General features: G+C 36.3%; 1 protein-coding gene across 8 annotated transcripts in view; it reads left to right on the top strand.

Annotated features, from left to right (window-relative positions):
• tead3b (TEA domain family member 3 b) overlaps window positions 1–21,651 on the top strand; it is a 53,327-nt gene extending 31,676 nt beyond the window's left edge. The window contains exons 4-15 of one of the 8 annotated variants that reach the window (XM_067373083.1): window positions 5,990–6,054; window positions 6,201–6,443; window positions 7,630–7,641; window positions 9,886–10,014; window positions 10,105–10,148; window positions 10,234–10,290; window positions 13,651–13,715; window positions 13,829–13,965; window positions 15,875–16,048; window positions 17,627–17,770; window positions 17,851–18,003; window positions 18,988–21,650. In XM_067373083.1, the coding sequence (XP_067229184.1) occupies window positions 5,990–6,054; window positions 6,201–6,443; window positions 7,630–7,641; window positions 9,886–10,014; window positions 10,105–10,148; window positions 10,234–10,290; window positions 13,651–13,715; window positions 13,829–13,965; window positions 15,875–16,048; window positions 17,627–17,770; window positions 17,851–18,003; window positions 18,988–19,101 (1,337 nt within the window). In that variant the 3' untranslated portion in view covers window positions 19,102–21,650. Of the gene's footprint in view, window positions 1–5,989; window positions 6,055–6,200; window positions 6,444–6,515; window positions 7,642–9,885; window positions 10,015–10,104; window positions 10,149–10,233; window positions 10,291–13,650; window positions 13,716–13,828; window positions 13,966–15,874; window positions 16,049–17,626; window positions 17,771–17,850; window positions 18,004–18,987 lie in introns of those variants that run through there. The other 7 variants (XM_067373085.1, XM_067373086.1, XM_067373084.1 and 4 more) reach the window with 7 other exon arrangements.
• Window positions 21,652–23,763: the final 2,112 nt, after the last annotated feature.

Raw genomic sequence — 23,763 nt, forward strand, 5'->3', positions numbered from 1 at the left:
CGTACGTTCCTTGCAGGTAATTTCCTCAGGTTTCCGTTTAATACAGGTTACTGAGGAGATTCATTCACAAAAAAACTATCTGAAAAATACTGATCTGATCGCAGTTTTCATCTTCATCGGGTTTGAGTTACTGCTGAGGGACTCTACTGATCGTAAATCAGTCATAGTCCCTTGGCTGCCGTTTCATAGAGCTCAAGTGTGGCCACCCAGTTATTAAAAAACAAAACGGTGCACTCTTCCAAACCCTACTGAGCTCCCTACCTAGACAGCATCATATCATAGGTATGCTTCCAGTGCAAAAACATCTAACAGTAGCTAGCAAAATGATGCCCTCTTATAAGATTCTTTGGTTTAGCCATATTCAAAGTTAGTCCCAGAATGAGTTGCGACAAACTTTTTACACTTTTGACAGACTTGTCCAATACTGTAGGGCAGGAATGTCTAATCCTTTTCCTGGTGGGCAATTATCCTGTAGAGTTTAACTCTAATTCTAATTAAACACACCTGAACCAACTAATCAAGGTCTTCAGGAATAGAGGGTATGCATCGACGTCACTTTCCTGCCGAAAACGCGCTCCCTCAGCTGGACTGAGTGGTAAAAGAACCTGCTGCATGACTGGATTTAATAGGGGAAACTGCGAAAACGCGAGTAAAACTAACGAATTACACTAAAGGTTGGACTCAAAAGAAAACCTAAAGGAAAACCTCAAAGAAACCTAATCCATGGATATTGACATGCAGCCAGGAATCATGTTTCACGACATTTATATGTGCCTGACTTTGAAATCTGCCTGTGAATATTTTATATAACTACAATATAGGTAGTTTTAAATCCGCGTAATCACTTGTATCAATGTTATATCGTCATATTGTCCAGCCCTAAAACATATATAGTTATATAGTATAGTTTTTGTCAGTTGTTTATTTAAAAACACTCAGTTATGCAGAATATAAGATGGAAAATATTTAATTGATGAGTTGTCAACATAATATATAACAATACAATATATACGGTATGATTTTTACCTCAAAATCCAACAATTTGACACGAAATGATAACTGCAGATCCATGTTTCTCTGCTGGAGTCCAGTTGTTTCTGTGAATTGCAGCGATCCATTAGCTTCTTTTTTCTGTAGCTTTCAGCAGTTTTTAAATAAATACCTCAGGTTTTGTATCAAAGCTATTTGTACAGTCAATCACAAAGCTCTTACTTTTGCCACTCAGTGGACGTAACCGCAGTTTTAACGGTCGACGGTGACGTCACATGCATACCCTCTATACTGGAAACATCTGGGCAAGTGTGTTGGGGTGGATTGAAGCTAAACTCTGCACCACATTGGTCCTCTAGGAGCAGGATTGGACATCCCTGCTGTTTGTCATTTTACAAGTCTAAAGGTGGTCTTTTGCTAAGTTGGTGCCAATGTAGATGGGTAATCTCGAGCCTGCCATTTGGGACAGGGCCTGAGTTGAGGGAAATGTCAATTTTAAGTATAGCTATATAATATTCGCCTGTGAAGTGTATGTATATATAGACAACAGTTCCATCAAAACTGAAGTGAATGAATTGAGTGAACATTTTTTGTATTTGCTTATTAGAGGTTTTCTTTAGTCTAGCAGAATTAGAATTAACTGTGAGCATTAGTGCATCTCTTGTTGATTTTTTTGTAGCGTGTGTGAGTGAATGTCAACAAATCATCATAATGCCTCAGAAGTTGCAGAGCTGCTTGTGTTGACTAGACAAAAAGACAAAAAAATTGCATGCTAAATTTTGCAACCAAGCCTCCAGAGTCTCTTCTTTAGTCTGGGATTACATCATCCAGGCTTTATCCTCCTCTTGCCGGTAAATCTAAACATATACTGACTCACTATGAAGTCAGAAGGACGTTTCACTACACTGTGCGGTGCTCTGGATGCCGGAGCTGGTTGATAAGAAAATACTGGAATATTGACATTGTTGATAGGACATTGTTAGCATTTTCTGAAAGCTCATGATATCTGTTTTATATCTCTCTTTTTGTTGAGAGATTCCCTTGAAACCATGTCACCTTATAATAGTATCCTTGGTTCTTGGTTTTCTGTTGTCATTTACAGAATGTTTGACTCATTTATATAGTCATTGTGCCAATAATGCGAAGTTCCACAAATTGGATTTATTAATAAATCAAGTTGTAAACATATCCTAGCATGTCATTGGCACTCTTTGCTCTCGCCATCTCCAGACAAGTGTGTGTTGGCCTCATGGAGAGTCTGCTCTTTCCAGCGACTGTAAACACCTTATCCATTTACATGCAGTCATCTGCCTTAGCTCTGCCACTGAAGAAGCCCACTCACGAGGAGAATGACGTCAGCGCTCATAATACCACTGCTGACTTGAGGCCTCCGGAACGCCGTCTGCTTCGGCCCTGTTAACACCGCCTGTATTGGGCCTGAAAAGTCTGTAGTGTAATGTGAAGTGCAGAGAAGTGCACTTCTTTTTTTTTTTTTTTTTTAATTCCACCAACATTGATGGGTGGAAATGAGTGCGTTCCACCAAGACAACTTTTATGAGTTGTTATGCTTTGAATGAAATTTTATTTCGTAATCCCTCCAGCAGGAAATGCCTCCAAGAATATTAACTTTAGTTTTGTAGTTGCATTTCAAGACATCGCCCAATAGCAACTTTATTTCTTGTAAAAGCAACTCTTTCTTGTAATGTCGACTATATATATCGCAGAATTGCACCTTTTATATTTTCTAGTTGTGGCCTCAGTCTAAAGAAATAAATGAGGAAATGAGGTCACAGTTGTAAGATTTACAGTTGTTTTTACTATAAATCCATTCATCATCTCATCCATATGACAACACACACACACGCATGTGACATCTGTACATGTTGCACACCAATTGGAATTTTAAGCCAGAACTTAAATTTAAGCAAGAACTCAAACTTTTGATGCTACCAGGCCTTCCTTCATCTCTGCTTCTAGCACCTTGGCTTTGCCAAGATGATTTACGGCCCAATTGAATGGCAGAAATGCCGTCTGGTTTCATAGTTGTTACGGTGTCAAGATATTTTTCCACCTTTGCTTCAATGAGAACAGAGGCTTGCAAAAATGCCCTGCTCCCTGATGGATGGAGCCAAGTACCATACACTCGTTTGACTTATCCAATCCACTTTAGGTGTCGTTTCTGCTCAACAGAGATTCCTAGACATGCTCCGTCTCAACAAAACATGAAAGGCATTCGAAGGGAAGGCAAATCTGTAAGATAAGTTTGTGTTGATTGTTAGGGATGCACTGATTATGAACATTTTGGCCGATACCGATAACCGATAATTCCTTATATTTGAAAGCCGATAACCGATATTTTGGCCGATAAATCAAAATCATAATTTTTATATAGTTTTGAGAGCCTGATTATAAAAGCAAAAATGTCACCATTAAAAGCCATGTCCTAAGCACACAATTATAATGTTCTCTTAATTTTACGTAGCCTATATGACAGGTTTGCGCTGCGCTGTATTTTCCTTTTTTGAAGTGATTTCAATCATATTTCAAGCAATTCAAAACCACCATGGTGAACAGTGTCTGAATCTGAATGTCTCAGCTGAAGGAAATAATCCATTATTTATCTGCCAAATACGGGCCGATAACGATAACATTAAAACGGACCGATACCGGACCGATCATAATCCATTACTTGGAGGGATTGATCCAGCAACCTTCCACTGACCAGCTATGAGGTTTGACCACTACACCACACCATCCCAAGAAGTTATCAGGTGTTATTCCGGAAGCGAAACACTCCTGCTTGAACTTCCTTTATAGATGCACTCTAAGAGCAAAGGTTGAGAAGAAACCTGACGAGGGAATCAGAGCTGGGAGATCAGAATATGGGACACAAGGGGTCCGTGTTATTCTTTGCCTCCTGCAGGGACTGTTCGTGGCAGGTGTGTGTCCGTTTGGTAGGACAGGATGATCTTCAGCTGCCAGTTGTTGGCAGAGACAGCAAAGCTCTTTGTTTCTCTCTCTCTCTCTCTCAATTTTTTTCGGGCCATTCTATTGCTCTCTGAACGCATGCTCCAGGCTGTTGCCCTCATCAAATCAAGTTGTGTGGGGCAGATGTCACAGGCGCAGTGGAATGCGAGGAATGCGGAGGCTCGGAGAGAGAGCGAGGGAGAGGGTGTGTCTGGGGAAGGGTGTGCAGACACCAAACTCAAATCAGTGCAGCGGTCTCTCTCCTGTGGAAGACTGTTTCCGCCTCAGAGTAAAAAAAACAAATAAATTGTGCATTCTCTTAATAATGACTTTATTTCTCAGAATATGTCTTTTGTATTCGAGATGCAACATTATTTCTCACAATGTTCCTCTTACTGATTTTATTTAGGTATTTTATGTCACAAATACTTGTTTTTTTTTTTTTCTCTGAGGGAGAAATGGGCTTTCACATTCTCTTCTTGCTCAACGTTGTGAACACTTGTGGCTGCTGATCAGTGGACGGCAAATATTGCTAGCTAATGATTGTTTTATATCGAACACAAAGTTTTCTTCCTCAAGGGGGCGCTGAATACCCCATAGGGTTGCATTCAAATCTCTTGATATTTTTTTGTCTTTTGTAAGGACTTTTGAAAAGTAGAATTTTTAATAATTTTTTTTTATTTATTATTATATAGCAATATATTATTTTAAATGGGTATATCTACATACTGTATTTAAAAAAAAATACATCAATATATATTTTTCTTTCTTTTATGGGGTATTTTTTAATTTGTAGTTAAATGGTCAGTAATAAAATAAAGACAAAGAAGCATGTTAAAAGCTCATGAGCTGTTAATAGCAATTGGCTTTTTTTGAGCCTTGGGTTTCTGCTTAAATTACTATATTACACAAAAATGACACATAGAGCATGGTATCTTCACACAGAAATTTTTCTTAATATTTGTCTTTTACAGTAAACACAATCTAAACATACTCAAAACAAGTCTTAAAGGGGTCCTTCATTATTATTTCACTTTTTTAACTTTAGTTAATATGCAATGATGCTGTTTGAGCATAAACATGTTGGGCTGCTTTAGAGAAGAGGAAGAGTTGTTGTAGTAGAGTGTTGTTAGTCATGCTGTCATTTTACGCCGGACTGCTTCACAAACGAGTCAATTCAATGCTGGATTTGCACAAAAGATGAACATGACGGCACATGCTAGTGGATGAGTTGAATCAACTCCACAGCAACTACATCAATTTATCCACTAAACATTCAGAAACGTCCAGTTTCATTCTAAAAGTTGTAACTTCTTCCTGAGTCTCTCCATCAGTGTCGACTCCGGTTTGAACAATGTAAGGCTGAACATCAACACTGACAATCCTCATTTTGGCTGCGTGAGATTCTCCAGCTTTGTTGTTCAAGCTGTTAAAGCTCCGCCCTTTTCTGGAAAAGGGGCGGGAGCAGCAGCTCATTTGCATTTAAAGGGACACAAACAAAAACGGCGTGTTTTTGCTCACACCCAAATAGGGGCAAATTTGACAAACTATAATAAATGATCTGTGGGGTATTTTGAGCTGAAACTTCACAGACACATTCTGGGGACACCAGAGACTTATATCACATCTTGTGAAAATGGGCATAATAGGTCCCCTTTAAGTCTTGTTTTTAGGAAAATCTAACAACAATCTGTTAAAAAATCTTATTTTTAACACCTGAATAATGTTGCTGTGAAACTTTAATAGCCACTGAATTGATGCATATCATGTCTACTTGATTACTTGATGCATGTTATGTAAAGCATTACAGAATGATGACTTTTTACAACGACTGAGAGCAGTGGTAATAAATTTGAAGCATGTTTTTTCCCCAACGTTTGACGGCAAATCTAATATAAAAAGGCAAAAACTTCATTACTTTTCTATTTGTGGTTTTCAGTCTCATGAAGTCAGCATTGTTGAGAGATATGTGCACTTCTTTCATTGCTTTTGTCGCCACCTTTTGGTCACTGAAACTTTTTTTCCCCCTCAGGTCGCAATGAGCTTATTGCCAGATACATCAAGCTGAGAACAGGCAAAACCCGCACACGAAAACAGGTATTTACTGTACATTTAACATGCATATTTGTTTGCATAATGACAAATAATGGGATTTAATGACCGTTTTCAGTTGTAGTAGGTGAAATAGTGTGTTGTGATGGCTGTGCATGTGTTTTTTGTTAAACTGTCTCAAAATTCTTCAGGTATCTAGTCACATACAGGTGTTAGCACGGAAGAAAGTTCGAGAGTATCAAGCAGGTATAAAGGTAGGTTGGAAACGTAGCGGCGCATCGTTTCCCTCTTTGGTTACGGCGTCTCTCTCTCTTTCTCCTCTTCTACCTCCTCTTTTTCTTTTCTTCCTCTTTGGCTTTTCTGTTCTGCAGGTTTCTAGCCATTTGCAGGTTCTTGCCCGGAGAAAATCTCGTGAGATACAGTCAAAGCTGAAGGTATGCGCTTTCCTGCGGGTGGGGTGGGGCTTAATGGCATTTGCCTTTGCACAAACCAATGAGAGACCGCTATAAGTTCCAGGAATCTATTGGCTGAATAAAATCCTGAGGAATGAGTGTTTGCATCAGTAATTGGAAGTAAAATAAAATAAAATAAAAAGTTAGAAGTGCTACGGAAGCTCAAGCTGTGTTAAGTAGCATAGTGCTTTGTGTTTGGCGCTGCTGAATGTCGTAGAGGCTGAAAGTGCATGATTGGCTGATATCTTTGCCTGTTGGCTTTCCTGAGGCTCACTGTTTTCTCAACCTTCCTTTCCTTGCATCCAGACTCCATATGTCTGTCACCAATACTCAGTTTTCACTTTTGAAATCTTGAGATGATTCAACATAGTACTGCGTATAAGCGCTCGACCGAAATGTTTTTTGTGCAGATTATTTTGTAAGCAGGCTGGCCGAGACTTAAATTTAAATTACATTAAATAATTAATATGAATTGGCCTGGCATATATGTTTATATAGGTCTGTTCATGCTAAAAATGTTCTCATGTTTTACAGAACTTACTATTTTTAAATTGTGTATAAATTTGGAAAAAAGTTTGAATAACATCCTGACAAAATTACTGTGTTTTTCTCTCATTAAATTCAGGATAAGGGGATGTGACATTGCAAAATTACATGATGAATGAATTCTAAACATTAATATGTATAAATTGCATTAATAGTCAAGCAGTATTTTTGACAACAACTTTTTCATGTTTTAGTCTGGTTGCATTTTAGACTGAAGTGTTTAGCGCCATCTGCCTGTGTATACATGAACTACAAGACAGCAGTAGATTATTTTCAGAAATGCACAGTATTTTTATTAGTAGTAGTGCTTTTTTGTTGAGGTAAATAATGAAAACATTGAACAAATGGACTTGCAGTATGTGGTACGTTTTTGCGCACAACAAGTACAACAATTTCTGCCTGGCAAGCTGTTCATAGGCGTGTATTTTCTAAAAAAATGTCACACTTACAAGCCATTTTAAGTTCTAGAAAATAGTCTCAGAATATCTAGAATAGAATTGACTGTGACTAGTTTATGTAGTTAGCATACATCCAAAGATTTTTTTTTTTTATCAGAGACAATAGGTTTAGTAAAATTGCTCTCAAAATATTGTACTAATGGTCTTTCTTTCTTTTGATTCAGGCCATGAACTTGGTAAGTGTGGATTTGAATTGTGCGAATTACTGTTGACTTTTTATTTTTGCTTCGCTTTGCTTGGCTGTCCTGCACAGGTTCAGCTTACATCCAGCACTGCCATTATAAAGTCCTCTTCTCTGGCCCTGCGGTGTGCATAGATTGCTCATAATTCTTGTGTAAATAATGTGCCTGGCCGTTTTGCTCCCTGAAGTTTCCATGTCGTCCCTCCGTTTTATGATGTACTGCAGGCTTTACAAATTCAAGAAACTTAATTGTGATCCACCACTTATTGTGGTCATGCTTCCGAGTCAGCCGAGTCTTTTTATTATCCACATTAATTTATTGTGATGCAAAGTGACATGCTTCACGCTCAGCCTCTGGAAAACTGGAATTTTAATGCTAGACGTATAGTTAAATTCTGTTTTCATTTGTGAGGCGTGTTTTTGGTGGGGTATAATATAATAACCTTGATGAAAGAGCTTGACCAGGATGTATTAGGTGAATGACTCTGTGAGCTTGAAGATAAAACTGGAAAGTGGTTCAAAAATGTGTATATTTTTTCGACATATCCCTGGCCAGTATGTTGCTGTTGCTGTTGCTGTTGCATTGTTGGCTGTACCATAATTGATGTCTGTCAGTATTGCTTTTGCTTTTTTTTTTTCTCATTAAAAATGAAAACCAGAGATGCTCATTTAAGAAAAACTGTATGTTCAGTATCCAATTACAATAACTGATTATCGAAATGGCCACATAATTATAGTGTTTGCAAGGCAGCACTGAATTGATACTCTTTAAACATTATGCTTAGGGTTTGTTCTAAACCACCAACCGTAACTATTAAACTTTTGGGATTTATTATTCAACCTGAATAGCTTAACGATAGTTTAAGCTTTAGATATGTATCATTTTAATTGACTTACATTGTACGAATGTTCAGAGTTCTAAAATCTAACTAACATCAATGACATCATCATATTATTTGCGTACTGACTTGTGATTGGTCTTCTTTTTCACATCTTTTTGCATACTGTATTGGGTTTTATTTTCTTGTCATTCTTGCATCCATTTAACCATCTAAATCCACCTTTATGCTTCAGAAATGAAGGGATACATGTTGATTTTCATGTACAGCTGAAGGAAAAAAAGACATGTGATAGGGCTGTCAAAATGGCTGAACAAATAAATTTGAATTTTACACTTAAATACTACTAATATTAGAATTATACTCAAATTTAAAAGGCATAATTTCAGTTGGGGGGGGGGCTTTTGGCCTGAGGTGGTTAGAGAGAGACATCACTATAAGCTATAATAAATGATCAATTATCAAAAAAAAAAAAAAAATCATAAGCTCTAATAAATGATCTGGAGTATTTTAAGCTGAAAATTCAGACACATTCTGGAGACACCAGAGACTTATATTACATCTTGTGAAAGGGGCATTATAGGTCCACTTTAATGCACAGCATTAAATTATTTATTCAAAGCAATGAAATGACATTACTGTCTGTACAAAAAAAGGGCATAACGTTTAAAACAATGTTTATAAATCAAATATAATTTCGTAAATTGCATAAACAATTATGAACAAAACAGCATCTTGTATTTATGCATAGTTTAATACAAAGAGACAAAGCGCTGTTCACCCAGAGTACTTTCATTGCGTTTAAAAACGAGATGTAGTGAAATGGGAAAAACACCATAAAGTCTCGAGACATGTTTTTTGAAAAGCTGAACTACTTTTAACTTTACGTCTTTAACATGAGGCTCTTTGTTGCAACGGTCAAAGATGTCCATCTAATGCATTTTTTCATAGAAAACAATGGAAAAGCAGCACAGAAAATGCTTTGTGCTTGAAAGGCTTGGTTGCAGTTTTGACCTAACCAAGATCTTCTCTGCATTAAACTTCTCTATTTCTGCAATGTTTCGAATGTGGATTTTTATTTTAAATTCGACAAATATTCAAGATTCAAATTTTAATTTGATGGCCCTATCATGCGAAGCCTAAAATATCAACTTACTTGAAACTTTAACACATTTCCTTTGCTGTCTTGCAAACACTGGAAATACAAATCTAATTCTCCATGTGATTCATTTGGTGCTCTCTGATTTCCTATTATTTCCTCTTCTTCTGATGCTTCTATCTTGCTTTTCATAAATCAGCAGGCTGCTTTGCATTAGTTAAAATTAACAGAATTTCTTGCCATTATTTTGTCTGTATTTTCTCCTGGATTATTCTGCTCACCCTGGTCTCCGTCTCCTCAGGATCAAGCGTCCAAAGACAAGGCTCTCCAGAACATGGCGGCACTCTCCTCCGCTCAGATCGTGTCTCCGAGTCTAATCAAGACCCCGCTTCCGCCTCTTCCTCAGTCCCCCTACCCTCCAGCTGCACGAGTATGATTTAGATGGTTATTTCCAGATAAAAGACAACTATTTATACAAATTTTGAAGTGATTTGATTGTTTTTGTTGTTTTGTTTTCCAGTTCTGGCCAAGCCCCATCCCAGGTCAACCTGGACCCTCTCAGGAGTGAGTAACTCATGAATTCATACGTTGTGTTTCTCAGTGTGTTTGTGTACTGGCACATTTAATGGATCCCGTTTTTATGTATCAGGCTGGTTCTTAAGCACAACCCAGGAAGAAGTCCTGGGCTTGGCCGCACCAGCTACTCGTAAGTTCCCTCCACAGAGCTTGAACTGATATTTTGCTAGCATTAGCACTGCATCACTGCTAGGGATGGGAATCATAAAGGATGTAATGATTCTAATTCAGATGGCAGTTACTCTTAACGATTCAATTGACAGTAGTATACTAAGTCCGACTGTTTCATTAGGTTTTTTTTACTACATCAAAATAGTAATTCAGAAGTTTGAAGACAGTGTTATTTTAGTATTATTTGTATACTATTATGTATTTTGAATTCATTTTTATTTGTAAATTTTTAGCTCTCATTTAAGTTTTAGTAATTGTATGTGCTTTTGTCATTTTTATTAGTTTTTGTACAGAGCCCCGCACATGACATGCAAGAAAAAAGAAATCGTGTGCACAATTTACTATTTCATTCCCTCGATTTGCTATATTTTGTTCCCTCGATTTGCTAAATCATATGCACGATTTATTATTTTGTTCCCTCGATTTACTAAATCCTGCAGACGATTTACTATTTCGATCCCTCAATTTGCTATATTTTCTACCCTGAATTTGCTAAATCGTGCGCACAATTTACTATTCCGTTCCCTCACTTTGCTAAATCCTGCACACGATTTATTTTGTTCCCTTTACTAAATCGTGCGCGTGATTTAGCCTACTTTTTTTTTTTTTTTCCTTGCATGTCATGTGCTGGGCTTCATATTTTTGTGTTTTTTGTATATTTTTATTTAGCTTTAATATTTAACTTTTTATTTAAATTTTAGAACTTCAACTTGTTAGTTGCTAAGGCAACATCTCTAATTTTCATTTAAGTTTTGTAAGATTTTTGTCTAATATTTTTTTTATTTCAGCTTTCAATTTCTATTACTGAAAACTATTTTTAATAGTTTTGGTTTTAGTTAATGACAGAATCAGAGAATCGGACGACACTGGTCGCACTGTGTTTTTGCGTGCAACTAGTGGAGAAGATGTCTGTTTATTGTCTTTGTACAAGATTACCATGCTCATGGAAAAGCGGGAAATTTTAGGGAACTTCCTGTGCTTGGAAAAACTATGGAAATTAGTAAAATCATGATGTAATGGAAATACAGTGTAAATGATTGTGGTCACGCTTAGCTCTAAAATATTTAATTGGCTAGAAATTTCTATTTGTAAGTGCAAAGTTATTGAACAATCAACTGTGAAAGTAATGGAAATTCATTGGTTAAAATGTGGGAACTCTCCGACTAAAAGATTTTCCTAGTCGACTGTTTGTTGTTCATTTAAGCCATTAGTCGGAGGAGAAATACATGTATCCAAGTTAATGTTAATGCAAGTGGCCATGTAAAATGACTAACGTCAAGCTACTACTTACAAGTTTTAAATGATAGATCATGTTTGAGGTTGTATGTCACTTTTTGTGGTCGTTCTTTACCATCTCAATTTTCTGCCAGACATATTACCACATGGACCGGCTGTGTTATAGATCCGTCACTGCGTGACTTTGCCAATTCCTGTGGATTTTTTTTCTGAGGCCAATTAAAATTTAGTCGACCAAGCCTTTTCTTGCCGATTACCGTTTAGTCGACGATTAGAGGGCAGCCCTAATTATTTTATGATGGCCACTCTTTCTCATCGCATCAAATTTCAAGCTCACAACTCTGATCAAACTTGGTGCAGGAAATTCCCATTGCTTCCCTACCCAAATTTTGATTCCCATCCTTATTCATTGGCAACTAATTCCTCTGGGCTCTGTGGTCTCACCCTCTGTTGAGATCTCTTGAGCATGTGTGTTATCAGACGTGAGCTAGCGCACATGACTTTTGTCATGTTGCACTCCCTCGCTGAAGTAGGTGAACTTACGCTTAGCTGATACGGCCGAAACGAACAGTTGTGGGATAAGTGAAGTGTCAAGGTGTGAAATATACCACCTTATATACCAACCAAAAACAATTTCAGTGCATAAGAAAGGGTTCCCACAGTCATGGACAACAGGAAGATATCAAGGAATTTGTGTCTTTTAGGACTTGAAAAGTTATGGAAATTAGTGATAAGTGATAATATACAGTCAGCTAGTCATTATCACAAAATAACCCCTCAGGCAGGATCATGAGGATTTTGGCAGTAATGCCTGGCTTCCACTATCCAATATATTAAACTGCTATATACTGAATTAATAAATGTATGGACAAGAAATATCTTTCTTAAAATATTTGATTTCATCATGGCCATTTCTATAAATAGTATACACGGATCAGGCATAACATTATGAGCACTGACAGGAAGTGAATAACACTGATAAATCTCTTCATCACGGCATCTGTTAGTGGGTGGATATATTAGGCAGCAAGTGAAAATTTTGACCTCAAAGTTGTTGTGTTAGAAGCAGGAAAAATGGGCAAGCATAAGGATTTGAGCGAGTTTGACAAGAGCCAGATGACTGGGTCAGAGCATCTCCAAAACTGCAGCTCTTGTGGGGTGTTCCCGGTCTGCAGTGGTCAGTATCTATCAAAAGTGCTCAAAGGAAGGAACAGTGGTGAACCGGCGACAGGGTCATGGGCGGCCGAGGCTAATTGATGCACGTGGGGAGCGAAGGCTGGTACCAGGATGCACTATGGGAAGAAGGCATGCTGGCGGAGGCAGTGTGATGGTGGGAAACCTTGAGTCCTGCCATCCATGTGGATGTTACTTTGACACGTACACCTACCTAAGCATTGATGCAGACCATGTACACCCTTTCATGGAAATGGTATTGCCTGGTGGCTGTGGCCTCTTTCAGCAAGATAATGCTCCTGACACAAAGCAAAAATGGTTCAGGAATGGTTTGAGGAACACAACAACGAGTTTGAGGTGTTGACTTGGCCACCTAATTCCCCAATCCAATCGAGCATCTGTGGGATGTGCTGAACAAGTCCGATCCATGGAGGCTCCACCTCACAACTTCCAGGACTTAAAGGATCTACTGCTAACATCTTGGTGTCAGATACCACAGCACACCTTCAGGGGTCTAGAGGAGTCCATGCCTCGATGGGTCAGGGCTGTTTTGGCAGCAAAATGGGATAAAAAACTATATTAAGAAGGTGGTCATAATGTTATGCCCGATCGGTATACATTTTCTAAATTATTTAATTAGCTAGATATTACTGTTGTCTAGCATAAAATTTGTTTATAACCATAGTGATGTTTGATTTGTGAGTGAATCATTCTTTTGAGTCAGTTGTTTCCAATTGAACTGGTTCACAAGTCAATCTAAATGATTCATTAACAATCCTCATCCAGTAGTCTCAAATGATTGGAAATAGTCAAAAAGTGTGGGAACCCTAATAAGAGAATGTTTAACCCAAGTAAATAACTTAAATAATAACTTGAATTTGATTCTAACAAATCCTGAACACTTTTTCAGCATCAAGCCATTTGCACAAACTCCTTACCCAAACCTATCAGGACCTGTTCAACCCCCCTTATCATGTAAGTGTACTAGTACACTAGTAGTCCATTTCGAGCACAGCTCACGTCTGCCACCATTTCTTCTGTTTATGTCTGTGATTGAGTCTAACTAGCGCCCTCTTGTGTTTGTCCAGCATATGAGTCTCTGGCCCCTCCTCCCCCGCCGGTTGCCACCGCAGTGCCCGTGTGGCAGGATCGCACCATCGCCTCCTCCAAACTGCGTCTTCTGGAGTACTCCGCGTTCATGGAGGTTCCGCAGGACCAGGACTCTGTGAGTAGAGAGCCAAATGTGCCAAACGGAGTTAGAGGCTTAAAAACTAGTTTTAGTTTGCATTCTTCTAATTTAGCAAAAAAGAAAATTCTTTTCATTTTACAAGTGTATATTATCAGTATAATAGTTTAAGTAAAAAGCTGGATTAATATGAATTTCATAATATTTGGATTTCCTTTAGCATTAGAGGTGACATTATGTATAATGTTATTGATTTGTAGACATTTGAATGAATTTGTTTTCATAGATTCAAAATTTATTTTGAATCATTCTCATAGGGTCTTATTACTTTTAGACAGTAATAAATAAAAAACAGGATGATTTCAATTTAGATTTTATTAAAATTAGCATAAAGGCAGTACAACTAATGTTACCATGATGCATAAGTACTTCACAATTTAAATGTGCTTAAATGTACTTAATTTTCATCAGTATGCGTAATGTCACAATGCAGAAATTGATTTTTTTATTTGCAAATAAAAAGACTTTACAATAGGGTTTTAATTTGTTAACATTAGCTAATGCATTAACATGAACTAACAATGAGCAATATATTTTAAGGCATTTATTAACCTTTGTTAGTTAAAAATGTCATATTCATGTTAGTTCACAGTGCATTAACTATATTATTAAATCAAACTTTTGATCTTAAAAATGTATTGGTAAATTGTAAGATTAATATTAGCTCTGATTAATAAATGCTGTAGAAGTGTTGTTCATTGTTAGTTCATGTTAAGTAATGTAGTTAAATAATATTTACAATAAGGTTTCATTTGTTAACTGTTACTGAATTTTGTTTTTTCTTTTGATTTTTCGGGTGAAATATGAACTTGACATGTTCCTAATGATTTACATATTCAATTTTACATCCTTCTTTAAAAATTAAAAGACAGATAAAGCATAGACTGACTATAATGTGGTGTATAGTTTAGCACTTCGAGTAGTGAAGTTGCATACAGAAATACAGACAGTTCTTAAAGGGATAGTTCACCCAAAAATGAAAATGTGATGTTTATCTGCTTACCCCCAGCCCATCCAAGATGTAGGTGACTTTGTTCCTTCAGTACAATACAAATTATGATTTTCTGACAGACGGCAACCGTCGTATAATGCAAGTGAATGGGAACTCTATCAATAAGAGTCGAAAAAACTTCCATAGACAAATCCAAATTAAACCCTGCGGCTTGTGACGACACATTGATGTCCTAAGACACGAAACGATCGTGTGAGAAACCAAACAGTATTTATATAATTTTTTTACCTTTAAAACACCACTATGTCCAACTGCGTTCAGCACTCGGTTAGTGAGGTCTGATCGTGCTCTGACAACGGAAGTGATGTCTAGCACTCATTGAAGTGAAGAGTTTCGTTGCAAAACGAGATAACTCCGTTTTTTACATTTTTCAAAAATCTTGTTTTTTGGTTGTGCATTCCAATTAATATCAATTCAACTGCAGTTGGTTTGTTTTGATTTAAACCTTCATAACTTAAATACAGTTAAGTAGCACCATAAAACAAAATAATAACATGATAACATAATAATAAACATGTTTTGACAAAAATGTTAAAAACGGAGTTATCTCGTTTTGCAACGAAACTCTTCAAGTATATATCACTTCCGTTGTCAGAGCACAATCAGACCTCACTAACCGAGTGCTGAACGCAGTTGGACATAGTGGTGTTTTAACTCTTATTGATAGAGTTCCCATTCACTCCCATTATTTGACTGACAGACGGCAACGGTTGCAGTTAAAAATCATCATTTGTGTTCTACTGAAGAAACAAAGTCACCTACATCTTGGATGGGCTGGGAGTAAGCAGATCAACATCAAATTTTCATTTTTGGTGAACTATCCCTTTAAATGAAATTTAACTTGAATAACAATATATTTTGAATTTCTGTTTACAGTACAGCAAACACCTGTTTGTTCACATTGGCCAGACCAACCCCTCCTACAGCGACCCTCTGCTGGAGGCGGTGGACATCCGACAGATCTACGACAAGTTCCCTGAGAAGAAGGGAGGACTCAAGGAGTTGTACGAGAAGGGCCCTCAGAACGCCTTCTTCCTCGTCAAATTTTGGGTGGGTCACATCAGCTACATCTCATTTAGAGCTGCACAATTCTGGATAGACAACTAAAGTAAATGACATGACTTATTAGAGGTTTTGACAAAATGTTAATTGCTGCACTCTATTTATTTAAAAAAAATTGAATTAATAATATTAAATTGGTTTAATGATTGACTCGATCACTCACTCACACATAAAGTATTCAAGTGTTCCATTACTGGATCAATCAGCATTTTTGAACGAAGTTCTTGAATGGGTGTTTCAATGACAAATACATTAAGTCAATTGTCGCCACCTATTGGTGTAATTGATACAATCTTTATTTTAAGCATCAAGTTGCTTTCAAAAGGTGATTTACTCTATTTTGATCGCTACCATATACATCAGTGTTTATATCCAAACTATAAACTTTTATCTCAGTGCTTCTGTGATAATTTAAATTATTGTAACAAGGAAATAATGATACTGTGTGGTTGAAAAGAGCTTGTGAAGCTGTTTTGTACCTATATGTGACGACGGCTCTCTCTGGCTCAGCGGCAGCATAAAACAGATCTGAATGTTCGCAGTGATCGTACTTGTCAAAGGTTTAATCGACAGTCAAATCATTGTCATTTAGCAATAAGATCATGTGGGTGTTTGACTAGAGATCTCAGTCGTTTAAAGGTACAATTTGTGATATTTTTTTCCGCTAGAGGTCGCTAGAAGCCTATTCAAAACAAAGGCGTAGTTTGATGACGTAAAGTTTTAGAGTGGAAACTTGGGACATGTGGTCTCCATCTCAACGGACGGTGCAAAAGAATAGGGATTGGAGTCTGGAAGAACTCATGTTCGTTTATGCGATTATTAACGTTACTGTAGTATGAAGCAGAGCAGGACCGAGTGTTGTGGGAGCTGAACGAGGAGCTGGAGCGATTGATCAACACACGCCTCACGAGCAGCGGGACTTTTATTATGACACAGTCGCCGGCGCCGCTTCCGCTTTTCCGGTCATGAGTTTACGGGAGCTGTCCTTGTCGACAGAACCAGCGGCAGATGGTAAACAGTAATTATGTTCCATAAATAATTAACACAATCCACCATAAAACGTGCAAGAAGTAAATAAGGAACTGCTTGAAGCAAGCTAGTGGTTTGCTGGACGCTTACTTCCGCATTTGTCCACGGCACTGTTGTCATGTGGTTTCTACGTCAGTAAAGGCGGTAACAAAGGTAACTGACGTCATTGACAGGCGACTGCACTGCCCCGTGTCACTGTTTAGAATGGGAATTTTCTCATGATTTACAAGTAGTTGAAAACATTAGAGATATTGTTTGTAATCAGCTGGACAAAATATATAACACTAGCCTAGTGGTTTTTGGATATTTTACTGCAAAAATTTTACAAATTGTACCTTTAATGATTAATTGTGCAGTTCTAATCTCATTTATGAAATAGAAAATTCACAGAAAATGACTTTGGAGATTGCATGTTATTTTGACACACAGCTGTTTTGTTTTTGTGTTTATAGCTGTGGACAATGATTCCTCAAAGCTTGAATCTAGTTGGTTGTTGCATTGCATGCACTACAGTACTGAGTTTATTTTTTCTCTCAGGCGGATCTGAATAACGGTGGCGTCCAGGATGGACCGGGCTCCTTCTACGGAGTCAGCAGTCAGTACAGCAGCTCAGAGAACATGACCATCACCGTATCAACCAAAGTGTGCTCCTTCGGGAAGCAAGTGGTGGAAAAAGTGGAGGTGAGTGTGATCGCCAACACAATTAAAACGACTGAAAAGCGCTAGTGCTTCTCTTATAAAAAATATATTTGGATTTACAGACGGAGTACGCTCGTGTCGAGGGAGGGAAGTGTTTGTATCGGATCCATCGTTCTCCCATGTGCGAGTATATGATCAACTTCATCCACAAGCTCAAGCACCTGCCTGAGAAATACATGATGAACAGCGTATTAGAAAACTTCACCATCTTACAGGTAAAATGCCCAAGAATTTTTGCATCATTGAATCATTATTTTCCTGTTTATCATTGTAAAGCTGCTTTGAAACAATCTGTATTGTATAAAGCGCTATAAATATAAAGATGACTTGTCTTGACTTCAATTAATATAGTTTATCATAAAATATTTCTGTAATTAATGGAAAACATAAAATAAAATGTATAAAAATGTATAAACGATTAATTGCATCCAAAATAAGTTTGTTTACATAAAATGTGTGTGCTGTGCATATTTATGTATATATAAATACACACATGTAAATATTTCCTAAATATATATACACTACCGTTCAGAAGTTTGGGGTCAGAACGAATTTTTAATGTTTTAAAAGAAGTATCTTCTGCTCACCAAGCCTGCATTTATTTGATTTAAAAATACAAACAAAAACAGTAATATTGTGAAATATTATTCCAATTTAAAATAGCTGTTGTCTATGTGAATATACAGTAAAGTGTAATTTATTTCTGAATTTTCAGCATCATTACTCCAGTCTTCAGTGTCACATGATCCTTCAGAAACCATTCTAATATGATGATTTGATGTTCAAGAAACATTTATGATTATTATCAATGTTGAAAACAGTTTCATTTTTATTTCATGAATAAAAATCTCTATCTATCTATCTATCTATCTATCTATCTATCTATCTATCTATCTATCTATCTATCTATCTATCTATCTATCTATCTATCTATCTATCTATCTATCTATCTATCTATCTATCTATCTATCTATCTATCTATCTATCTATCTATCTATCTATCTATCTATCTATCTATCTATCTATCTATCTATCTATCTATCTATCTGATTTTGGTCATATCACCCACCCCTACATGTGTGAAACAGACATTACTTGTTTGTTTTTTAGAAAATGAAATCAGTGTTTCATTTTTCTGTAATAGAAATTCTCTCTTCAGAGATATTTAGCATTTCTTTCTTCTGTTTGACATTCTGCAGGTGGTGACCAACAGGGAAACCCAGGAGACACTACTGTGTATAGCGTTTGTATTTGAAGTGTCGACAAGTGAACACGGGGCACAATACCACGTTTATAGGCTCATTAAGGACTAGCACTGCCGTGAGATGTCCTGTCAACAGACTTCTGTTGCTTTGCACAGTCCCTCCATCACACATATGGAGGAATGGAATATGCCAAATTGTCCAAACATCGGAGGAATACGCCAAAATGTTACACAAAACCAAATGTTTTGCTTCTGGTGCAGAATTGAATTGAGTCTTTGAGGACATAAAAAATATAGTATTACTCTGTTAAAAAAAAAACTTTTTGTATTTGTTTTTAAATGCCTTAAATACAAAATGGGTCACGTTGGTTTTGTCGCATATACAGATCATAGATGCCTTTTAAGCTTTGTTGTGTCTCCACGGAGGGAATGTGAATGTGTGGATGGGAAAGAATGTCATGGAAGACAATGTGTGCCGTTTATAAGTGGTGCATGCAGCATTTTACAGTGATATAAGAAGGGTGAATCTCATGAAGAAATCTCGTTTCACTCTAAAATCAAAAGGAAAAATGTATACCATATGCATATTTTGAATGAATTTTTGCATTTTGACATTTTCATGAAGCATGTTGCCTCCTTTAATTCTTATCATAATGCAACCGAAAATGTTATTCTCATTACTCTAAGACAGCATTGTATTAATCAGAATTGGGAGGAAATGTGTTCAATTGTCATAATGTAATAAAATGAAATGATATAAGAAATATTTTAAAATATTTTTTTCTTTTGATTTTGGGGTGAAATATGACCTGAATATGTTCTTGACATGTTTCATGAGATTCACCTGATTTGTGAATGAGGACCAGCAGAGGTTTACGTTCATTTTTATTAAGGACAGACCTACTGAAAACACACTGCAGTTAATTTTTGTGGAAAACAAAGCCTTTTCCTATCCTTTTTTATTTAACCAAATAACATAAGATTTCAGTTAAAAATGTTTTTCAACACCTGTCCTTTGAACAACAGAAGAGGCGTCAGAAACCGTTTTGTAGGTACTAAAGGATTTTGAGTAGTTGACCCAAATGTGAGTGCCTTTCTTCAAAGAACACAAGTTGATTGATACTCTGAAGTGCCTTTTGACTACCTCTCGACGTAAAATAGTAGGAATAGATAAAGCGATCAATTTCTTTATGCTACAACATGACAAAGTATTTGACTCTGCTGTTCATTGAAGCTTTCGCAAGATGCGTGAACTGAGGAAAAGGTCCGATTGTTGAAATGTCAAGTCTGACAGTGGAGGTGATCGTCTGTCAGGCTAAATGTCACTCTGGTACAATGAAAAATGGCTTTCACAGTTGCTGCCCATCGAGATTTTAAACATTTAATCCTGGAACAATACCTCGATAGAGTTGCTTTTTTTTTTTTGTCTTTTTGAATCTGAGAATGTTGCGTTGCTGTCGTACTTTCTGGTGCTTTAAACCCTCAGAGAATGTTTGTGTTTCTTACTATTTTTGTTTTTAAATCTTCACCTTCACCTTCACAACATCCCTGCACTGTGTACCATCTTTTGCAACAAGTACATTTCTATTGAGTTACATGTCGGATCCTTTAGTTTCCAGTTAAAGCATCAGTTTTTCTCTTTAGTATTCCTGGTGTTAAAGTGTAAAAGGGAAAGTCATTAATTTCACCTTGTATGTCAACACAACTGTTCTTATCATTTGTGCATCTTTGTTTTTTTTTTTTTTTTTACTCCCTTTAGATGTATAGTCAGTCTCTTTACAATTACTTTTTGGTTACATGAATGCACCAGGTGTTTGAAATGGTTATGCATGCGTTTTTACAGAACTATGCCATTTTAACAGCGCTGAACTGAGATATTTTGCTACTACTGAAAATAGAACCGTTTGTTTTCCCCATAGATAACTAAAAACTTGAATTTTAGATCTGATTCGATGTTTCAAATGCCTGTTCTTGATGAAACCATGTAGCGTTTTTGTTCCACTTGCCCTTTAAATTCAAAGACAGCACAGTTTGTATGTTAAATGTTCTCGGGATGGTTTTTAGACACGAGTTGGCGCTCGCTGATAGCAGTTTTATGTCTGGATGAGTTCTGAAGGTACTGCTAATTCTTGGGTACACCTTAAAAGCAGAAATGTAATGTATATTGGTACAATCTTAACCTGCATTTTCATGTTTGAACTTCAATGACGAGAGTTTCCTCAATTGTATTTTTTTCTTACAGGCTTTTTTGTTTCCTTTTTATAATTATTGTTATTATAATTATTAATTTTATGTTTGCTCTTTGACTTTCGATTGATCCTATATGCATACATTGAAAATTTTGTGTGTTACTTCTGTTATTTTATGCCATAATCTAAGTGGTGTTGGCAAAAGCTTTCCCTCTGTTTTTAACAGTTCGTTGTGGCCTTGGTTACCAGTTGTGCATTGCAGTTATGTATCGAATATCTTCAATGTTAGGGGTTTGTACAATATAATCAAAACAATGTATAGCAATACCAATAAAATGGCATGGGTCTCCTTGGACCGTATTTCTTAAAACACACTTACAACTTTGTAAAAGTGTCTTATTCTCTTTCACAAAAATCTTAATGAAAGCAAAGAGGGAACACGTTTCATTTAAATAACAGTACTGAACAACAGAATATCTCAGAGGCAGAATCAACATGTTAATTGTGTTTTATAATGAACTGTCACTAACTGCAGCTTTACTGGCTGTCGAGAAAAATGTAGCATTCCTCTTATAGAAAAGTACTATGGTGTTTTACTCATAGGTACTTAAAGGAATACTATGGTAAATGTCAAAAAAATACTATGAGTTGCAGATTTTCCTTCAAAGGGCATTTTAGGGAAAAAAACAGACCTTGTTTTAATCTTATTTACAGAGAAAGTACTTTTGTGTAAATATTGATGAAAGTATTTATACAAAAGTAATGATTGTGTAAACAATGATTCTTATTTGGCCTTAACCCTTGTGTATTGTTCAAATTTACTTCCCTTTCGTTATGTTCGGGATGAAAACATCCACTAAATTAAAGGATTAGTTCACTTTCAAATGAAAATTTCCTGATAATTTACTCACCTCCATGTCATCCATGATGTTCATGTCTTTCTTTCTTCAGTCGAAAAGAAATTAAGGTTTTTGATGAAAACATTCCAGGATTTTTCAGGACTTCAATGGAGCCCAAACGGTTGAAGGTCAAAATGACAGTTTACAGCAATCCCAGACGAGAAATAACGGTCTTATCTAGAGAAACCGTCACTTATTTTCTATAAAAAAAAAAAAAAACATTTTATACATTTTAACCATAAATGCTCATCTTGAACTAGCTCTCTTCTTCTTCTCTATTTGAATTCTGGCAGTGTAGACGCTGCTAAGTGTATTACTGCCCTCCACAGGTCAAAGTTTGAACTAAATTGTCATATACAATATGTTAGTGCAAGTATATAACATTTAGTTCAATCTTTGACCTGTGGAGGGCAGTAATACACTTAGCAGTGTCTACACTGCTGGAATTCTAATAGAGAAGAAGAGAGCTAGTTCAAGAGGAGCTTTTATTGTTAAAACGTATGTAATTTCTTTTTAGAAAATGAGCGATGGTTTCTCTAGATAGGACCCTTATTCCTCATCTGGGATCGTGTAGAACGTTTTGAAGCTGCATTGAAACTGTAATTTTGACCTTCAACCGTTTGGGCTCCAGTGAAGTCCACTATGAGGAGAATAATCCTGGAATGTTTTCATCAAAAACCTTAATTTCTTTTCAATTGAAGAGAGAAGGACATGAACATCTTGGATGACATGGAGGTGAGTAAATTATCAGGACATTTTCATTTGAAAGTGAACTAATCCTTTAAACTGCTGTAAAAAATGTATCAGATAAATATTTCTATATTTTTTATTTTTTTTTTGCTTAAATCTGTTAATCAACCTCAGTACTGATCAAAACTATTAAATGTTTAAAAAAATCCAGGATTTTTACTCTTTTATTGCCAAGGTTATAAAGGATGTCACTGATTTGGGGAAAAAACACAAAATGACTTATTTTCAATATATATATATATATATATATATATATATATATATATATATATATATATATATATATATATATATATATATATATATATATATAATTTTTTTTTTTTTTAACCTTTTATCACTGTCTTGGACATGTGAAAGATTAGTAACAACATTGGTTATGATGCATTGTTAGTTTTTGTGCATCATCAGATTTTATTTTTTTCTCCCTCATTTACTGTTTTTGTCCCATTGACTTCCATTATAATGATATTTTTTGATTGCAAAGCCATGACACCATATAATCATGCATTCTTGAATGATGGTGGTTTTCCCTGTTAGGAAGAGTTAAAATGTGTTATTTTTACAGTTGATCACCAGGTGGCACCATTAACCCTTTAGATAGGCCTGTTCAAAAAAAGCTTAGTTTCTGGCTTTATATGGAGTTATATGGCATATAACAGCATATTATAGTGTGTGTGTGTGTGTGTGTGTGTGTGTGTGTGTGTGTGTGTGTGTGTGTGTGTGTGTGTGTGTGTGTGTGTGTGTGTGTGTGTGTGTGTGTGTGTGTGTGTGTGTGTGTGTGTAGCAGTATAATTTAGTGGATGTTTTAATCCACGAACATAACGAAAGGGTAGTAGCCCACAGTGTATTTTTGAGGTTTTGAAAATTTTCAAAGCATTTCCCCAAAATATGTATCAAAATAAGGTTTGTCACTAAAAATCATTCCATTTG

Source organism: Chanodichthys erythropterus, chromosome 21 (genome assembly GCF_024489055.1).
Source record: "Chanodichthys erythropterus isolate Z2021 chromosome 21, ASM2448905v1, whole genome shotgun sequence".
Lineage (NCBI taxonomy): Eukaryota > Metazoa > Chordata > Actinopteri > Cypriniformes > Xenocyprididae > Chanodichthys > Chanodichthys erythropterus.